Source organism: Perognathus longimembris, chromosome 17 (genome assembly GCF_023159225.1).
Source record: "Perognathus longimembris pacificus isolate PPM17 chromosome 17, ASM2315922v1, whole genome shotgun sequence".
NCBI lineage: Eukaryota > Metazoa > Chordata > Mammalia > Rodentia > Heteromyidae > Perognathus > Perognathus longimembris.
This window is the reverse complement of record NC_063177.1, coordinates 43,036,152-43,054,750: the sequence shown is the minus strand read 5'-3', so window position 1 is coordinate 43,054,750 and position 18,599 is coordinate 43,036,152. Positions and strand designations below refer to the sequence as shown.

The following is an 18,599-nucleotide window of genomic DNA, read 5'->3' as shown; positions in this document are numbered from 1 at the left end:
TCCAAACAAATTTCCCCCGATATTCCTTGGAGTCCTGAGAAGGAACTTCTGGAACTGATAAAAACTTAAACGCAAAGGATAAATACTTTTTGATTAAAGTCAGCCCCCAAACTCTAAATAGTTTTACCCTTTACTCAATCGACCATGCATCAATTTGCCCAGAAAGGCGGAGCAGCGAACCCATATGGCAATTATGCCACGTAACGCTCTCCCGCCCACTCCGTCGCGCCACGCCCAGCGTGCTAGTTGGCGATTGGGCGTGGCCGAATCGTTAGCGTGGCCGATTGGGCGTGGCGTGCGTGGGTGAAGGCGTGCCTGGGAAGAGCAACGTCCTGATTGGCCCACACTCTATCGTTTCCGGTAATCCTCGACAATATCCGGCAACGGTCTCCTCCTCCGCCGACTCACTTCGGGTATTTCCGTCCTCCTTCGGGACTTTCCGTTTAGCTCTCGCTGGGAGCGCTCCACTTCGAGTGTTTCCGTCACCCACTCGGAGGTATTCGGCTATCGCTCGGCCTCCCCATCCCCCGGTAACGGTCGCTGGTGAGTTTAAATGAGCCGGGGCTGGCCGAGCCGAAGCCGCTACGGGGGGAGTGCCTGAGGCACTGCAGAAAGTGGGCCTGAGCCACTAGGATGACGGTGCTGCAGGAACCCGTGCAGGTAACCATCACCTCCTTGTCGGAGGCTTCGCGTGAAGCCTCGGTCGGGAAGCAGCGTTTAGCCACTCGGCGGCCTGGTGCGGCCTAGGCCTGGCTGCTTCTCCCGCCTCCCCGTCTGCGGGTCCGGCCTGGCTTTCGTCCGTGCCCGAGGCCTTGGCCGCCCACTAAGCCGTGTTGTCCCTGGCCCCGCCGCGTTACCTCTTCTTCCCCCAGTGTGAGGAGGACGTCGGGGCTCGCAGCCACCCCAGCCCCTCCTGTTCGTCTGGGGTCCTCCCCTCATCTCCCAGGCCTGGTCAGGGTGGGAGATGAGGGGCCGGAAGCGCGCCCCAGATGTCCTCTTGTCTCGGGGGTGACAGGGATACTACACATTTGAACCGAGTTGGTTCCATCTTGATGGTGGTGGGGCGAGTTTGCGAGGGAAAAATTTTTGTGTGTTTTCTTTTTTGTTGTTGTTTTTCTTAACTGTGTAAAGGTAGAGAGAGTGGTTATAGAGACTCGGTGTTAATACGAATTTCTGTTTTGGTAGCGGACTTTTCTAGCCTTTCTCACGTTGCCTTCCTCGCTCAGTGGATTTCCCATTGGACATTGATGATCTGAGAGAACTCCCAAAGATCAGTGCTGAGGTGCCAACACCTGAACTAAGGGCAAGGGGGAGATGGAAGTGTGTGAAAAGGGCAAATCTGGGCTTTTCCATTGCCTGTGATGGGGATCAAGACAGTTTTATTGTGCATGTTTATAAGGCATTCTGGAAATATAAGACAGTGTTTTTTTCCATCCATTTAATAGGCCTTAGCACACTAAGGCATGCTTTGACGCGCTGTATTTTGTTGTCAGGGAAGAAACCTTATTAGATTTTAGGTGTATAGTGCAGTGCCAGAACGCCTCTCCCCTGCCATCTGAAGGAAACTGGACCTTAAGTCCTTTGGTGATGGACCAGGTCTGGGAGACTTTAAGCCCACCCTATGGTCTCTGAATTGATGGTAGAAGTTGATATCCATCAACTATAATCATTGTGTTCTGAACTTATTTATTTATTTTTGTTTATGTAGTACTGAGGAATGGAGCTCAGGGCTTCATGCATGCTAGGCAAGAACACTACCACTAAACCACGTTCCCAGCCCTGAACTTTATTTTTAAGTTATAAAGCACTTCAATTTTTAGAAATTCCTTCAGATTGCCCTAAATAGGCTTGAGATAACAAGTAGAAAATACTTTAATAATCTCTGCTTCCATAGTTCCTTCATTTTTCTTCACAGCATGAAATACTCATTTCTCCTGGTTTGGCATGATCTCCAGCTGTTCACATGGAACAGCTATTCATATTTGGAAATATAATGAAGGGTTATATCTTAGGAAATTTACCCATTTATAAGTTGGATCAGCCCTTCCAAAGCTGTGTTTCTGTCCAAATTTCTCATACTGGTAGAGAATACTTTTAAGGCCTAACGTGAAATTAAGTGAATGAAGAAATTCCTCAAGCTGTTTAATTTCTGTTTCATGTTTTTATAATTTTATCTGTGATTCCTTGGTCTTTTTGGCCTGAAAAATCTCTTTAAGTGATAAAGTGGTTGCACTGAGGGCATATAACCATCACCATTTAATAGTAATTTCAGCCTATAGAAAAGAGTAGAAATGTGTAGCCTATTCTAGAATGTATCCATCAGGATTCCTGTTTTACTTAAAGTACTCTTAGTAGTAATACACTCAATGTTTTTTAATACATGTAATATTTTTAAGGATTAAAAAGTCAAGTTTGGGGCTGTGATTGTGGCTTGGTAGGGTGCTTGCCTAGCATGCATGAAGCCCTGAGTTCAATTCCTCAGTACCACATAAACAGAAAAGGCCAGAAGTAGCCCTGTGGCTCAAGTGGTAGAGTGCTAGCCTTAAGCAAAAGAAGCTCAGGGACAGTGCCCAGGCCCTGAATTCAAGCCCAGGACTGGCAAAAAAAAAAAGTCAAATTTTCATATTTGCCCCCCTCCCCACACTTGTTTTTTTCACTAGATTGTAGGATAGTGGTAAGAAATTTAGGATATAAGTAGGTGAGAATATTAGTAGCAATTTATAGTATAAGAAGCTAGTTAAGGAATTTCATTCCATGCATCCTTTCTCCCCTGTAATCTGAACATCTAAGCACTGGGGAGACAGAGGCAGGATGAATTCAAGGCCAGACTGAGCTTAAAAAAAAAAAAAGTAGACAGTGGAAGATAGTGCCAGTGTCAAGGAAATGGGAAAGAATTAGTAAGAAAGACATAAAAATATGATAGTTCAGTAAGGCAGTATATAAACATGTGACTGGTTCCATGAATTTGGAAAAGCATGAGAGTAAGTTGGAGAATTGCTTTCTTTCTTGGAATACCTCAGGGTTGTGGTATTACTAGGCATAGGAAAGTTGACAGAAAAAAGGTTTAAAGTCTTAACATGGAATAGCCAGTGTGATATGCTGTTTATGCTTTAAATACAAGCCTCTTCCCAAATTACTATTATTAGGCATAGGAAAAGTTGACAGAAAAAAGGTTTGAAATCTTAACATGGAATAGCCAATGTGGTATGCCATATATGCTTTAAATACAGCTTCTTCTGAAATTACCTCTCATAGACAAGTAATACTTTGCATTTATGTCTTTATACAAATAACATCTGGAGACAAATGACATGAGTTGGTGTTAATTTGAATGTTCTTAAAAAGTAATCTGAAAAAAGAAGGTTCTTTGAGTTTTGCTTTGTTTTGTGGTACTGGGAACTCAGTTCCCAGTTGAACTTTCTAGGGCAGCCCTCATCACTTACTTGAGCCATACCCCTTAGGGATTTTAATTTGTTTCTTTTGCTTTTTTTCTTTGTTTAGTTACATTTTGGATAGATACTCACACCTTTATGCCAGACCAGCCTTGGACCTCCATGTTCCTACCTGTGCCTCCCTGGAGGGCCCTACGTGTTGACTTGAGGACTCTTAACTTTTTGCCTGGGCTGCTTTGAGTAGCAATCTCATGACCTCTACCTTTTAACTTAAAGCTTATACGCATGCGTGTGGTGTGTGTGTGTGTGTGTGTGTGTGTGTGTGTGTGTGTGTGTGTGTTGGTAGTCTTCAGGCTTGAACTCATGGCATGGACACTATCCTGCTTTTTTCTTCAAGGCTAGCACTCTACCACTTGAGCCACGGCTCTAATTCCGGTATTTTTGGTGAGACATTGGTGAAAGATCTTTCCTGCCCAGACTGGCTTTGAACCACTAAAAAGAGGCAGCCTGCCTTGGTGGCAAACAACTTTAATTCCAACACTGAAGAGGCTGTGGCAGGAGGATGTTGAATTTGAAGCTAGCCTGGCCTACATAGCAAGATGCTGTCTTAACACACACACACACACACACACACACACACACACAGCAGGCATTTTATATAGATTTATCAGTTCTTCTAGGAATAAAATTTCACAATTGGAAATGTTGGATAAAGTTGTAATTGGGTACTATATTACTATGTATATACAACATCATTTGAGAGATCTTTGGATCATGAAGAACTACTGTTGGCTTGGGATAAAATGCCCATTGATGGTATGTAACATTGATTCAAAAAGTAGCCTACTTTGGCTACTACTCAGGAAATGCTGTGGTAATTGGAGGGCAAAAGCAGAAACATTAATCTTAAAGGTGAAGTAATAAGTCTCAAGTAGCAGTGGAGTAGGAAAGAATAGGTAATTTCAAGAAAGGATTTAGAAGCATAAATTCAAGAAATATTTGAGAAATTGATTTGATAGAAAAGCATCAGGAATGACTGCCTGGGTTTAATTATGGTGGTGCCATTTGAGAAATGAAGAATTCCTTTTCTGCATAGTAAGGTTAGGGCAGATTTGAAAGAGGACAGTTAAGAATTCTGTTATAGCCAGGTGCCAGTAGCTCAGGCATGTAATCTTAGCTACTTAGGAAGCTGAGATCTGAGGATCAAGGTTTGAAACCAGCCAGGGCAGGAAAAGTCCGTGAGACTCTGATCTCCAATTAGCCACCAAAAAAGTCAGAAATGGAGCTTTGGCTTAAATGGTAAAGCACTAGGCTTGAGATAAAAAGCTCAGGGACAGAGTTGGGAATGTGGCTTAGTAGTACAATGCTTGCCTAGCATGCATGAAGCCCTGGGTTTGATTCCACAGTACCACATAAACAGAAAAGAAAAGAAAAAAAAGCTCAGGGACAATGCCCAGGCCCTGAGTTCAAGCCCTAGGACTGGCAAGAAGAAAAAAAAAAGCTCAGGGACAGCATTTTGAGTTCAAAGCAATGAACCAGTGCAATAACAATTTCATTAAACAAAGTATGTTGAAGATATTTGTGAGACTACCAAGTATATAAATATAGTGATATGGCTCTTACTCCTTAAAAACAACAACAAGAAAAGACAAAACCCTCCTCATTTATTAGGAGGATAAGATTTCATAGAAAATAATAGTTTTGTTTTTTTTTAATGTTTACTTTTTTTTTTTTTTTTTTTTTTTTGCCAGTCCTGGGCCTTGGACTCAGGGCCTGAGCACTATCCCTGGCTTCTTCCCGCTCAAGGCTAGCACTCTGCCTCTTGAGCCACAGCGCCGCTTCTGAAAATAATTGTTTTAAAATTTAAGAAGATGGAAAGGTTTGGATTGTTAAAGAGAGAGTATTCTTGGCATGAAACAGCATGAGCAAAAAGCCCAAGAGTAAGTGTGTGTGTGTGTGTGTGTGTGTGTGTGTGTGTGTGTGTGTGATAGCTTGAACTCAGCCCTGTGGTTACTAGTAAGGCACTATACCACTTGAACCAGTCTCAAGCCCAAAGATGAGAAAGAAGAAGAAAACAGTAAAATGCTATAATCTTAGCCAGAATGAGAATTCTAGCCAGGCAAAGGAAGATTGTAATAGCCAGGTAAAATCAGTTGATAGCGACTTAACATCTAAGCTAGCAACTTTAGATTTAATGTATTGGTAATGAATCACCATTATTTGGATAAAAGAGGGATTGTTATTGTTGTTGTTATTATTCTTGTTTTGTCTTGTTTTGCAGTCTTGGGGATTGAACATAAGTTTTGTGCATGTTAAGAGAGAACTTTACTGCTAAGCTACAACCTTTGGGTTTGTTTGGGGTTTTTTTTTCCAGTTCTGGGGCTTGAACTCAGGACCTGAGCTTCCTTCGTTCAAAGCTACTGCTTTACCACTTTGAGCCACAGTGCCACTTCCAGCTTTTTAAAGTCATTTATTAGAGATAAGAGTCTCACAGACTTTCCTGCCTAGGCTGGCTTTGAACTGTGATCCTCAGATTTCAGCCTCCTGAGTAGCTAGGATTACAGGCATGCGCCACTGGCTCCTGGCTCAGCCTTTGTGTTTTTCCGTGTCTCTCTGTATAGCTCAGGCTGGCCTCAAGCTGGATTCTCTTGCTTCCCAGATGCTGGAATTACAGACCACACCCAGCTGAGAAGAGTTCTTGAACAGAATTATGTAACATAAGCACTGCTTTGGGAATATTAAATCTGGTAGTATTAGCAACGAGGGGAGAAGAGATGAGGGTTAGAGAGATATACAAACTAGTAGAATAACCCAGCTACATGAGAATATAGATCAAGGTTTCTTAATTTTGGCGCTATTGACATTTGGGCCAGTGATACTAAGGCAAAACAATTTATAGTAGTTATATTTTCAAGTCTGAGTAAAGTTAATGTAAACAAAGACTAAGCCGTTAATGAAATCAGTGTATTTCTCTGTAACATTTTCTTGAAGGAGGAGAGAGAAGGAATGTTGCTGCTTGGCTTCCTAACTTCTTTTAGCAGCATTTGATCCATCTGGCTTTAATTTGTATAACTGTAGAAGAGGTACACTGAGGGCTGTTCTTTTAGGGGGGAGGCCCTCATTGTCAGTTAGGCAGAGGCAGATGAATAACCTGGGAGCCCAGTTTAGCTCTCTGCTCCTCATCACCTATGAATTTGTAGTACCTCAGAGAACATTCCTGCATCCCCCAAGGGAGGCGTCACCTCTCAGGCATTCAGAGGTAACAGCCCAGATTAGGGAAACTGTATAGATTCTCTTAAGTGGCAGGCTTTACTTCTGGGATTTATGTTAATTGTTAATAAAGGAATCATGTTCTGAGCAATGCTTGATTGTTAAATCAGAAAAAGTTCAGACTCTTGAATGTGATACTTTAGTTTTTTGTTTTTTTGCCAGTCCTGGGCCTTGGACTCAGGGCCTGAGCCCTGTCCCTGATCTTCTTTTTGCTCAAGGCTACCACTCTGCCACTTGAGCCACAGCGCCACTTCTGGCCGTTTTCCGTATACATGGTGCTGGGGAATCCATCCCAGGGCTTCAGCTACAAGAGGCAAGCACTCTTGCCACTAGGCCATATCCCCATCCCCTGTGATTGGGTTTGTTGTTTTTTTTCTTTCATTTATTTAACTTTCTTTTTTGGAGGCACTGGGGTTTTGAACTCAGGGTTTGCTAGACAGGTACTCTTAACACTTGAACAATTCCCTCATTTCTTTAACTTTAAAAGTACAGAGACAGTATGGTCTAAAACTATGACTATAGTCTATATGAGATCAAAATTTCCTGATAATCAATAGTACTAAGTATCTGATGACTCCCTTAGGTCTTTTATAGGTTCATATATTTCCAAATAATGAATTGTAGTAGATATGCTATATAATACATCATATTTATTGAATTTGTTTGTATTGAGATTGGAAAGGAAAAGATTCTTAACTGCCAAATATATGCCAGTCAGTATATTTTTTAGGAGTACTATAATATATCATCTGTTTTAACCTACTCTGATTACTCAGAAGAGGACTTTGTTGAGGCTAAGTATTTTCCCCATAATTAAACTGCTGAAAGAGATGGTAGGTTTCAACATCAAATCTTTGGTATTTTCTTCTACTCAACATTTTCTTTCACTGAGAACAAAAATGAAGAAGTGAATTCTGAGGAAATACCTAGATTTAATTTTTTTAACAATTAGGTAGATTATCACTGAATTTATTTCAGTAAACTTGGATATCCTTAATAGTATATAAAGGAATTCTGAGAAATTTAAAGCTAAGACTAACAAGAATGCCAACAATGGAAAACTACAAGAAGATCAAGATTGGGGCTGGGAATATGGCTTAGTGGTAGAGTGCTCGCCTAGCATGCATGAAGCCCTGGGTTCCATTCCTCAGCACCACATATATAGAAAATAGCCAGAAGTGGCAGAGTGCTAGCCTTGAGCAAAAAGAAGCCAGGGACAGTGCTCAGGCCCTGAGTTCAAGGCCCAGGATTGGCAAAAAAAAAAAAAAGAAGAAGAAGAAGAAGATCAAGCTTATTTGCGTATTCATGAAGCATGAATTTACTGAGCACCCTAAAAGATTTTGGAATATAATGATAAGCAAGAACCTTTCTGGCTTTTTTTGTGCTGGTAGTCCCACAGGCCTCATGCTCTGGCTTAGCTTTTTCTTTTCATTCATGGCTGGCACTGTATGACTCTTCTCTAGTTCTAGCCTCTTCTCTAGTTCTAGCCACTTCTCTAGTTCTGGTGTTTTATTGGTTAAATGGAGATAAGAATCTCTTGGATTTGTCTGTAAAGTTAGGCTTCAAACCAGCTCCTGAAATCACAGTCTTCTGTGTAGCTAAGGCTGTATAGCTGTGACCCACCAGCACGCAGCTTTCTGGGAAAGACATTACCCAAATGCTCTCCTAAATTAGTGTAAAATTACAACAGTGAGAAATAGTACAAAGGAAAGTCTTCTGGTGCTATTGAAGTGTTTAATATGGATGTCTAATTATACCTGGGAATCTCAAAAGGCCTCTTTGAGAAAGAAATCTGAAGGATGACTAGAGTTTACAGGCTTGGAGAGAGAAGAGTATGCCAGGTAAATTACATGTTCAGGAAACCTGTGACAGAAGAGTATCAGAGATGTCATTGTGCTAGTGCAGAGCATTAGAAAATATGATAAAAGATGGGAGAGGTAAGTAAAAGCAGTACCATAGTGTTTGCTTTAGAGATTTTGATTTTTTTTCCAATTTTTATTTATGTGTGTTTGTCCATGTACACACATGTGTACATGCTGGTCCTGGGGTTTGAACTCAAGGGTTAGACACTGTCCTCAAGATTTTGTGCTCTACCACTTGAGCTACAGCTCCACTTCTGGCTTTTTGGTGGTTAATTGGAGACAAGATTCTTACGGACTTTCCTGCCCAGGCTGGCTTTAAACCTCAATTCTCAGATCTTAGCCTCCTGAGTAGCTATTATAGGCGTGAGCCCAGCGGAGGCTTTGGTTTTCATCATAAGATCAATAGTAAGAGAAACACTGAAGAGTTTCAAGTAAAGAAGTAATGTGATCGTATTTTAATTTGTGTAAAGCTCACAGGAAGAAAATGCATCATAGGATGGAAAGAATGCAGAGAGGCCAATTAAGACACTAATAAAGTAATACAGGCAAAATATGGTCTGCTCAGAAGATGCAAATGTTTATTGTGTTTCTTCTTTTTTATTACTGCAGTTTGCCTCATTGAAGTGCCTGTTTTTTATTTTGTTGTTGTTGTTGTTGTTGTTGTTTTTGCCAGTCCTGGGGCTTGAACTCAGGGGCTGAGCACTGTCCCTGGCTTCTTTTTGCTCAAGGCTAGCATTCTACCACTTGAGTCACAGCACCACTTTTGGCTTTTTCTATGTATGTGGTGCTGAGGAATGGAACCCAGGGAAGCACTCTACCACTAGGCCATATTCCCAGCCCTTGTTTTTGAAAGATGTTTATATGTGTGCTTCCAGAACTGTAGGTCATATCTAGTCTAGAAGACCATGTTGGTTTCTGTGCAGGTTTAAAATTTAACTTAACCAACCACCGAGATATACTTTTACATTCCTACCACTGACTGCTGATGAGTCCCTTTAATATAGTGAACAGCATTGCCAGATTAATTTGCATGGAGGAATTCTAAAACAAGCACTTAGTACTACTGGAAGAGAAGTAAAATAAGAAAATATTACTATGATGAACCCTTTTGTCTTCTGGAAATTATTCATAGGGCTGTTAGGATAAATCAGCCCTTTGGGCAAGTTAACTTCTGTTTAGCATCCTTAACTGTTTAGAATTCTAGAATTTCTGTGATGTAGAATACCCTAAAAACTGCCTTGTGTTTTTATGTACATTATTGGAATCATGGTACAGAATGCACCAACCACTTCTGAATAAACTGGGAAAACTGAAATTGATAATTAAATTTCATACTAAAAGATTTCTTCTTAGCCACCATTATATCATGATACCTAAAGGTAGTTTATCACCTCTAATAATGTAGCTCAGTGATAGAGGACTTACCTAGTATGCAGAGGAAATTATCCATAAATTTGCATATTTTAATAATAATTAGCAAGCTACTTCTTTTCTTATGGTGATACAGATTGAACCCTTGGGCCATGTACATACTAAGTCAAGCCTTCTCTACCACTGAGCTGCATCTCTAGCATAGTAAATCTTCTTTTTAACAAATGAATTGGAAGATTTTATTCCATGCTCATCATCAAGAAGAAAGTATTGAAGCAAAACACTGGGTTTTAAAAGCAAATCACAAGCCAGGCACTGGTGGCTCACACCTGTAACCTAGCTACTCAAGAGGCTGAGATCTGAGGATTGCGGTTCTAAGCCAGCCTGGGCGGGCAGGAAAGGCCATGAGACTCTTATCTCCAATTAACCACCAGAAAATGAGAAGTGGTGCTGTGGCTCAAATGGTAGAGTGCTGGTGTTGAGCTGAAGAGCTCAGGGACAGTGCCCAGGCCCATAGTTCAAGCCCCACAGCTGACAAAAAAAAAGCAAATCACAGCAGATAATATTCAATAGGATTGTTTGTATTTATTTAAAGTTAGATAAGGAAAATTAAATGTGCTGCCTGGGAATATCTACATAAAATTATGAAGAAAACAAGAAAAATCAATAAAATTTAGAGAAGTTTCTTTTTTAGGGTAGGAAGAGGTAATATGATTAACATATGTTAAAGAAACTCATAGGGGCTTTTGAGGACAGTGATATACTTTGTGTTAGTTTTCATCACTCTTAAAACATAGCTGAGCACTGATTGCTCTTACCTGTAATCCTAGCTACTCAGGAGGCTGAAATCAGAGGGTCATGATTCAAAGCCAGCCCTGGCAGGAAAGTCTATAAGACTCTTATTTCTAATAAACTATCCTAAAAGCCAGAAGTGGGGCTGTGGCTCAAGTGGCTGACATGGTAGAGTGCTAGCCTTGAGCAAAAAAAGTTCAGGAACAGAACTCGGGCCCTGAGTCTTAGACCCAAGACTGGGAGGGGAAACAGACATAGTCCAAGTATGTTTAAAGATTAATCATACAACCTGGGCATCAATGGCTCATGCCTATAATCCAAACTTCTTAAGAGCCTGAGATTTGAGGATATGGTTCCAAGCCAGCTCTAATAGGAAAGTCCATGAGACTCTTATCTCCAGTTAACCAATGAAAAGCCAGAAGGGAAGCTATGGCTCAAGTGGTAGAGCACTAGCCTTGAGCAAAAGGAAACCAGGGACAGTGCTCAGGCCCTGAGTTCAAGTTCCAGGACAGGCAAAAAAAAAAAAAAGAAGAAGAAAGATTTATCCTACAATAACTTTACTCATCTATATTCCAGTATGTCCTTTGAGAGGCTAAGAATTCGGTGGCATTTTAAGTTTTGGTGGAGTTTTGGTAGTAGCTGAAAACCATTATCTACCTTAGTGGGCAGACCCATAATGTAAATATGAATTTTTAAATATATATTTGGCATTTTCAAAAGAAAACAAGGGGCTGGGAATATGGCCTAGTGGTAGAGTGCTTGCCTCGTATACATGAAGCCCTGGGTTTGATTCCTTAGCACCACATATATAGAAAAAGCCAGAAGTGGTGCCGTGGCTCAAGTGGCAGAGTGCTAGCCTTGAGCAAAAGGAAGCCAGGGACAGTGCTCAGGCCCTGAGTCCAAGACCCAGGACTGGCAAAAAAATAAAAATAAAAAACGGCTAGAGATAAGCTAGGAAAAGGCATTATTTCAGCTAGATCTTTTGGGATGAGAAATTTGTCGGGGGAAGCTCCTGAGGGAGCCAATATTCCCTGAAGAAATAGATGTACAAAGGCTCAGAAGCCTAAAGTCTGAGGGACTAAAGGCAGATATATTAGGGACCAGACTCTAAAGAGATTATCTAACACACTGAAGAATTTTCTGTGTGCATTGGTGTTTTATTTAAATTAAGACTATTAATTTGAGTAGTCTCTTTACTAGTAGTTACTTTGAAATTCTGTATGTGTTTAAAATTGCTTTTTTCCCCACTTACAGGCTGCTATATGGCAAGCACTAAACCACTATGCTTACCGAGATGCTGTTTTTCTCGCGGAACGACTGTATGCAGAAGGTCTGTAATCTGCTCATTCATACATAATCACAAGTGAATAAAACGCATGGAATCTCATCACTTTCTATGACAAACATGATTCTTTTTTTTTTTTTTTTTTGCCAGTCCTGGGCCTTGGACTCAGGGCCTGAGCACTGTCCCTGGCTTCTTTTTGCTCAAGGCTAGCACTCTGCCACTTAAGCCACAGCGCCCCTTCTGGCCGTTTTCTGTATACGTGGTGCTGGGGAATCGAACCTAGGGCTTCATGTATGGGAGACAAGCTCTCTTGCCACTAGGCCGTATCCCTAGCCCCTAACATGATTCTTGATGTTATTCTTGTGGGATTTTTTGGTCTTACTGTATTTATACTAGTCATCAGAACTTTAACCTTGTATTTATGTGCCTTAAGTGTAAAGATGGCAGCATTGATTCAACTTTATAGCATCAACTATAAACTTAATCATATCCCAATCTTTAGGAGTTTTTTCCTAAGCTTGGCTTTCTTTTTTTTTGTTTTTTGTTTTTTGTTTTTTGTTTTTTGCCAGTCCTGGGGCTTGGACTCAGGGCCTGAGCACTCTCCCTGGCTTCTTTTTGCTCAAGGCTAGCCCTCTGCTACTTGAGCCACAGCACCACTTCTGCCATTTTCTGTATATGTGGTGCTGGGGAATTGAACCCAGGGCCTCATGTATACGAGGCAAGCACTCTTGCCACTAGGCCATATCCCCAGCCCCTTGGCTTTCTTTTTTGTTAAGACCATTGCTCTACTACTTAAGCTACAGCTCCATTTTTGGCTTTTTTGGTGGCTAATTGGAGATAAGAGTCTTATCATAGACTTTCCTCCGCTGGCTAGCTCAAACTGTAATCCTCAGACCTTAGCCTCTTGAGAATGTAAGTTACAGACATGAATGCACCTGGCTCCTTTTTTCTTTTAATGTGGAAAGAGAAAGGCAGCCCCCTAACGATAAGAGCTGATTTCTTGATTATTTAATGGGATTTGGAGGGTAAAAAACATTTTGTGAAAACTTCAGGTCATCTACAAATTGAATATGACTTGAGAAAAGTAGCTCTACTATTAGTCTTTTTTTTTTCAGCAAGACACTGCTTATGAAATACTTGAATTAGTAAGAAACAGCCCATGCAAACAATTAACTTTAAATTCTTCCTTTTAAAGTTAAGTCATATGTTGGCTTTGGTTCCAGTGTCCTTTCTGATTTGCTCTGGTTTGTATTAAGTTTTTATTATACTGCAGAACACACCAACTTTCCCTAAGGAACTATTTCCTGGAATGTGAAGCCTTGATGCTATTAGTGATCTGTGTGCAGAAAATTTCATAGATTTGAATTTCTTTTTGTGTATTCTGAGGCCTGTTGTGACCAAAATCAGTATTGTTTTAGCATCTATTTTTGGTACAAGAGGGGTTCATTTTGGGGCTGGGAATATGGCCCAGTGGTAAAGTGCTCGCCTCGTATACATGAAACCCTGGATTCGATTCCTCAGCACCACATATATAGATAAAAGCCAGAAGTGGCGCTGTGGCTCAAGTAGAGTGCTAGCCTTGAGCCAAAAGAAACCAGGGACAGTGCTCAGGCCCTGAGTCGCACCCCAGGACTGGCAACAAAAACAAAACAAATAAACAAAGAGGGGTTCATTTTGACACGTCTATTTGCTTACATTTACACTGATCAGATTTCCTTCTATAGCTCTCCCTACTAACATTTCTAATTCTAAATATAAGTGTTTATCCATAAAGAATTACTTTCAAATGGTAATTGCCTCATGAAATTGAAAATTTAAATGAGATAATGTTTTTAAAGCACTTTACACAGCTATTTGGCATGATAATAAATGCTTTAAAAAATTGATAAGGGCTGGTCACATGACTTAGTGGTAGAGTGCTTGCCTAGCATGCACAAAGCCCTGTGTTCAATTGCTCAGTAGTACATAAGCAGAAAAGGCCAGAAGTCGCACTGTGGCTCAAATGGTAGAGTGCTAGCATTGAGCAAAAGAAACTCAGAGACAGTGCCCAGGCCCTGAGTTCAAGCCACAGGACTGGCCAAAAAAAAAGATAATATATGTTCTCTTTCTGTCATTAAAGTATAATTCTTCTGAAATATTGATGTAAATAATTATATAAACAAGGTTAGCATAATCTAAGCATATTTCATTGGTTCCCAAGCAGCTTTATGTTTTGCTGTCTTAAATTTCTAATTTTTAATGTTGAATTTATTAATGTATAGATAGGACCGAGAATGTAGCTCACTTGCCTAGAATGCATGAGGTCCTAGGTTTAATCCATTGCAGGAAGGAAAGGAAAGAAAGGGGAAAGAGCAGTTTCTATTTTATTATATTTAGGCTCCTAAAGTTTATAAATGTGTATTTAAATTTTAGATGATTAAAAGTTTCTCAAAGTATTCTTAGCAGGATTTCCAGCCCAACCAGATAAATCTAAGAAATTGTTATCTCCAGTTAACTAGCAAAAGCAGGAAATGGAGGTACCATTCAAGTGGCAGAGCACCAACCTTGAGCAAAAAAACTAAGCAAGGGCACAAGGCCCTGATGAGTTCGAATCCTGACACACAGAAAAAAGGAGGAATAAGGTACAGATTGTTGAATAACTCAGCTTCTTTACCTTGGAACACAGTTTAACCTGTGTTAGTATAAAGTCTATCAACTGAATTATTAATATTACGAAGGTATTCAGAGTGTAGACTTTTTTTCATTAAAGTTATCTTGTAATTTAGTATATATTTGGTTTTAGAAACAACTTTTTAAACAACTGATCTCTTAATGAGGAAATTATTTCAGATTAATAATGAGGTTTATTTACTTTCAGTTTTATTCTAATGAAATCTGACTTCTTTCTAGCCAAATGGTATACTGGATAAATGCTACCCCAAACCAGAATGTTTTATGGTAGTCTGTTTAAATAACTGGATTGTATGTGTATGGTTGTTTGTGGTTTTGTTTTTTTTTTTGTTTTTTTTTTAAGGATTTACAGAGTATACTGTGATTGCCTTTATTTTCTTGGTTCCTTGTGGAGAAAAGATAATATTTCCTCATAATTCAAATCTGGATGGATATTTCTGGAGTAAATAACACAGCTGATATTTTGTTGCTAAGCTGGTTAATTGACAGATACACTGTATATTACTTAACATGCTGAACAATAGCTAATTTCTTTGTTCTTTTTTTAATATCTGTTCTTAGTGCACTCAGAAGAAGCCTTGTTTTTGCTGGCAACCTGTTATTACCGCTCAGGAAAGGCATATAAAGCATATAGACTCTTAAAAGGACATAGTTGTACTACACCACAATGTAAATACCTGCTTGCAAAGTGCTGTGTTGACCTCAGCAAGTAAGTTCTTAAATCTTTAGCTATTTTGTTCTACTTAGAACTGCCGAATTTTGGATAAAACTTTTCTGAACAGATTAAAATCTGATTGTGTTCACTTTTCATTTATTTATTTTATTTATGTGTTCACTTTTTAGATAGCAGTGATTTACCTATGCTGGTAAATTTGAAATGTCTATACTCTTGCCTGTGGCATTATTTTAGTTATTGAGAAATGTGGTGATTTAAAAAGAAAAACAGGCCAAGCGCCAGTGGCTCATGCCTATAATCCTAGCTACTCAGGAGGCTGAGATCCGAGGATCATGGTTCAAATTGAAGCCTTAGCCACCAAACCAGGAGTGGCTGTATGGCTCAAAGTAGTAGAGCGCTATTCTTGAGCAAAAAAAGCAATCTCAAGGACAGAACCCCCCTGGGTTCAAGCTCTATGACCAACTTCCCCCTCCCCCCAAACAACAATTTAACTCTGGATTGGCAAATCTCATTCCCTTGCGTTGGCTTTCAGAGTTAGACCAACTTGAATAAACCTAAAAATTTGGCAGTTCACTGAAGGATAACATGTCTAAGTGTATTGTTAAACCTCTTTTTGAGATCATTTTATTTGGGAACTACTGCCTACCTCAACCCCTTTGAAGCAAGAAGTGAATCAGAAAAGTACTTCTTTTGCTTATTACAGTTAAACTAAATCAGCTCTCCTTATTCCAAATTTAGAGGCAGTTGGAGATGTTTTTTTCTTTTTTCTTTTTTTTTTTTTTTTTTTTTGCCAGTCCTGGGCCTTGAACTTAGGGCCTGAGCACTGTCCCTGGCTTCTTTTTGCTCAAGGCTAGCACTCTGCCACTTGAGCCACAGTGCCACTTCTGGTCGTTTTCTATATATGTGGTTCTGGGGAATCGAACCCAGGGCTTCATGTATACAAGGCAAGCACTCTTGCCACTAGGCCATATTCCCAGCCCAAGATGTTCTGTTAAACATTTTTCTCTGCTGTAAAAGGTGGAATAGTGGTAAAGGTAAACAAGTATTTGTAAAAGCCTATGTGTGTATTTTGTAGGTTTACATATGGAGGATACAACTAGTTCTCAGAAAATCTTATTCTGTGTTTGTCCAATGACTTTTTTTTTAATTAAGGCTAGTTGAAATATATGTACATTTTCTGAAATACATCTACGTTGTTTTCCTAGTTTTCTTTTCTTTTTTTGATACCTATATTGGGACTTCTTGTTGGATTCTTTTTTTTTTTTTCCCTGTTGTGAGGCTTGAACTCTGGGCCCGGGCATTGTCCCTGGGTTCTTCAGCTCAAGGCTAGCGTTCTACCACTTGAGCCATAGCACCACTTCCGGTTTTGTGGTGGTTAATTGGAGATAAGAGTCTTACAGACTCTTCCTGCCTGGTCTGGCTTTGAACTGAGATCCTAAGATCGTAGTCTTTTGTTGTTGTTCCAGGACCAGGACTCCTTCATATCTAATGCTGGCTGGTCTACCATCTGAGCCATGCCTCCAACCCCTATCAGCCTCTTTTGAGTAGCTAGGTAATATTATGCCTCCTGCACCTGACCATGCTTTGTTAGTTAAATTCCCAGTTAATCTAAGCTAACTTTTCCATGGACATTCTTATCCAATGTATAGTTATATATGTAAGATATCTTAATGTGAGGATGAACAGTTAAAAAGTTCCATTGAGCTAGAGATCCTGTGGTTACAAGCAGATAAACATCTTTATACTGAAAAAAAAAAGTTCCATTGACAATGAGAAGGCACATACAATTGTCCCTACAATATACTGTATACAACTTAAGAGTTTTCTTTATATGGTGATACTATCTTTAAACAAAATAGCCAGGGGCTGGGAATGTGACTTAGCAGTAGAGTGCTTGCCTAGCATGCATGAATCCCTGGGTTCAATTCCTCAGTACTACATACACAGAAAAGGCCGGAAGTGCCACTGTGGCTCAGGGAGAGGGAGAGGTAGAGGGCTAGCCTTGAGCAAAAAAAAAGAAGACAGGGACAGTGCTCAGGCCCTGAGTCCAAGAGCCAGGACTGGCAAAAAAAAACTAGCCAGAAACATGGCTCAGTGGTAGAGTACCTGCCTAGCAAGTGCAAAGCCCTGAGTTCAAACCTATGTACTGCCCAAGAATATAAGCTTTATAAAACAAATCATTATAAACTATAGCAGGCTAAAACTATATAATTAAATGAAGTGATTTTTTTCCATTTTGGGAACATTTGATTTCATTTGAAAAAATATTGAAAGAATAGATTAGTGGTAATAAAGCTTCATTCATAAAACTAAAACTGAGGGCTGGGAATATGGCCTAGAGGTAAAGTGCTCATCTTGTATACATGAAGCCCTGGGTTCGATTCCTCAGCACCACATATATAGAAAACGGCCAGAGGTGGCACTGTGGCTCAAGTGGTAGAGTGCTAGCCTTGAGCCGAAAGAAGCCAGGGACAGTGCTCAGGCCCCAGGACTGGCAAAAAACAAAACAACAACAACAAAAAAAAAAAAAACTAAAACTGACAGGCTGTCAAGTATGCAAATTTTAATTGAAATATGTTAGTCTTGTTCATTTTCCTTATCCCTATTTTAGAGAATTCTGAAATTAAGGGCCACCATATCAGTATGGTGAATATGAATATGGAAAGTAGAAATATTAACCATTGATATTTTTTCCTCAGTATAATCTTTTGTTTTTGACATTAGCTATAAATATACTGCTCAGGCTAGATTTGCTTATTTTAGAAACACCTGAGTTCAAAATCCCAATACCACCAGAAAGAATTTTTTTTTCCAGTCCTGGGTCTTGAACTTGGGACCTGAGCACTGTCCCTGGCTTCTTTTTGCTCAAGGCTAGCACTCTACCACTTGAGCCACAGTGCCACCTCTGGCCATTTTCTATATATGTGGTGCTGAGGAATCGAACCCAGGGCTTCATGTATATGAGGTGAGCACTTTACCACTAGGCCATATTCCCAGCCCAGAAAGAAAATTTTAATAAATGGTTTTGTGTGTATGTGTTTTTTTTGGGGGGGGGAGGGGTATCAGTCCTGGGGCTTGAACTCAGGGCCTGGGCACTGTCCCTGAAGTTCTTTTGCTCAAGGATAGCTCTCTACCACTTGAGGCACAGTGCCACTTCTGGCTTTTTCTGTTTATGTGGAACTGAGGAATTGAACCCAGGGCTTCATGCAAGCTAGGCAAGCACTCTACCACTAAGCCACATTCCCAGCCCTTAATAGATGTTTTTTAAGGCAAACTTAAAA

General features: G+C 40.1%; 1 protein-coding gene across 5 annotated transcripts in view; it reads left to right on the top strand.

The window, feature by feature from the left end:
- Positions 1 to 436: 436 nt before the first annotated feature.
- The window catches only part of Cdc27 (cell division cycle 27), a 50,785-nt gene continuing 32,622 nt past the window's right edge, over positions 437 to 18,599 (top strand). For 2 of the 5 annotated variants that reach the window (XM_048367267.1, XM_048367266.1), the window contains exons 1-3: positions 437 to 660; positions 11,942 to 12,017; positions 15,204 to 15,351. In XM_048367267.1, the coding sequence (XP_048223224.1) occupies positions 634 to 660; positions 11,942 to 12,017; positions 15,204 to 15,351 (251 nt within the window). In that variant the 5' untranslated portion in view covers positions 437 to 633. Of the gene's footprint in view, positions 661 to 11,941; positions 12,018 to 15,203; positions 15,352 to 18,599 lie in introns of those variants that run through there. The other 3 variants (XM_048367270.1, XM_048367271.1, XM_048367268.1) reach the window with 2 other exon arrangements.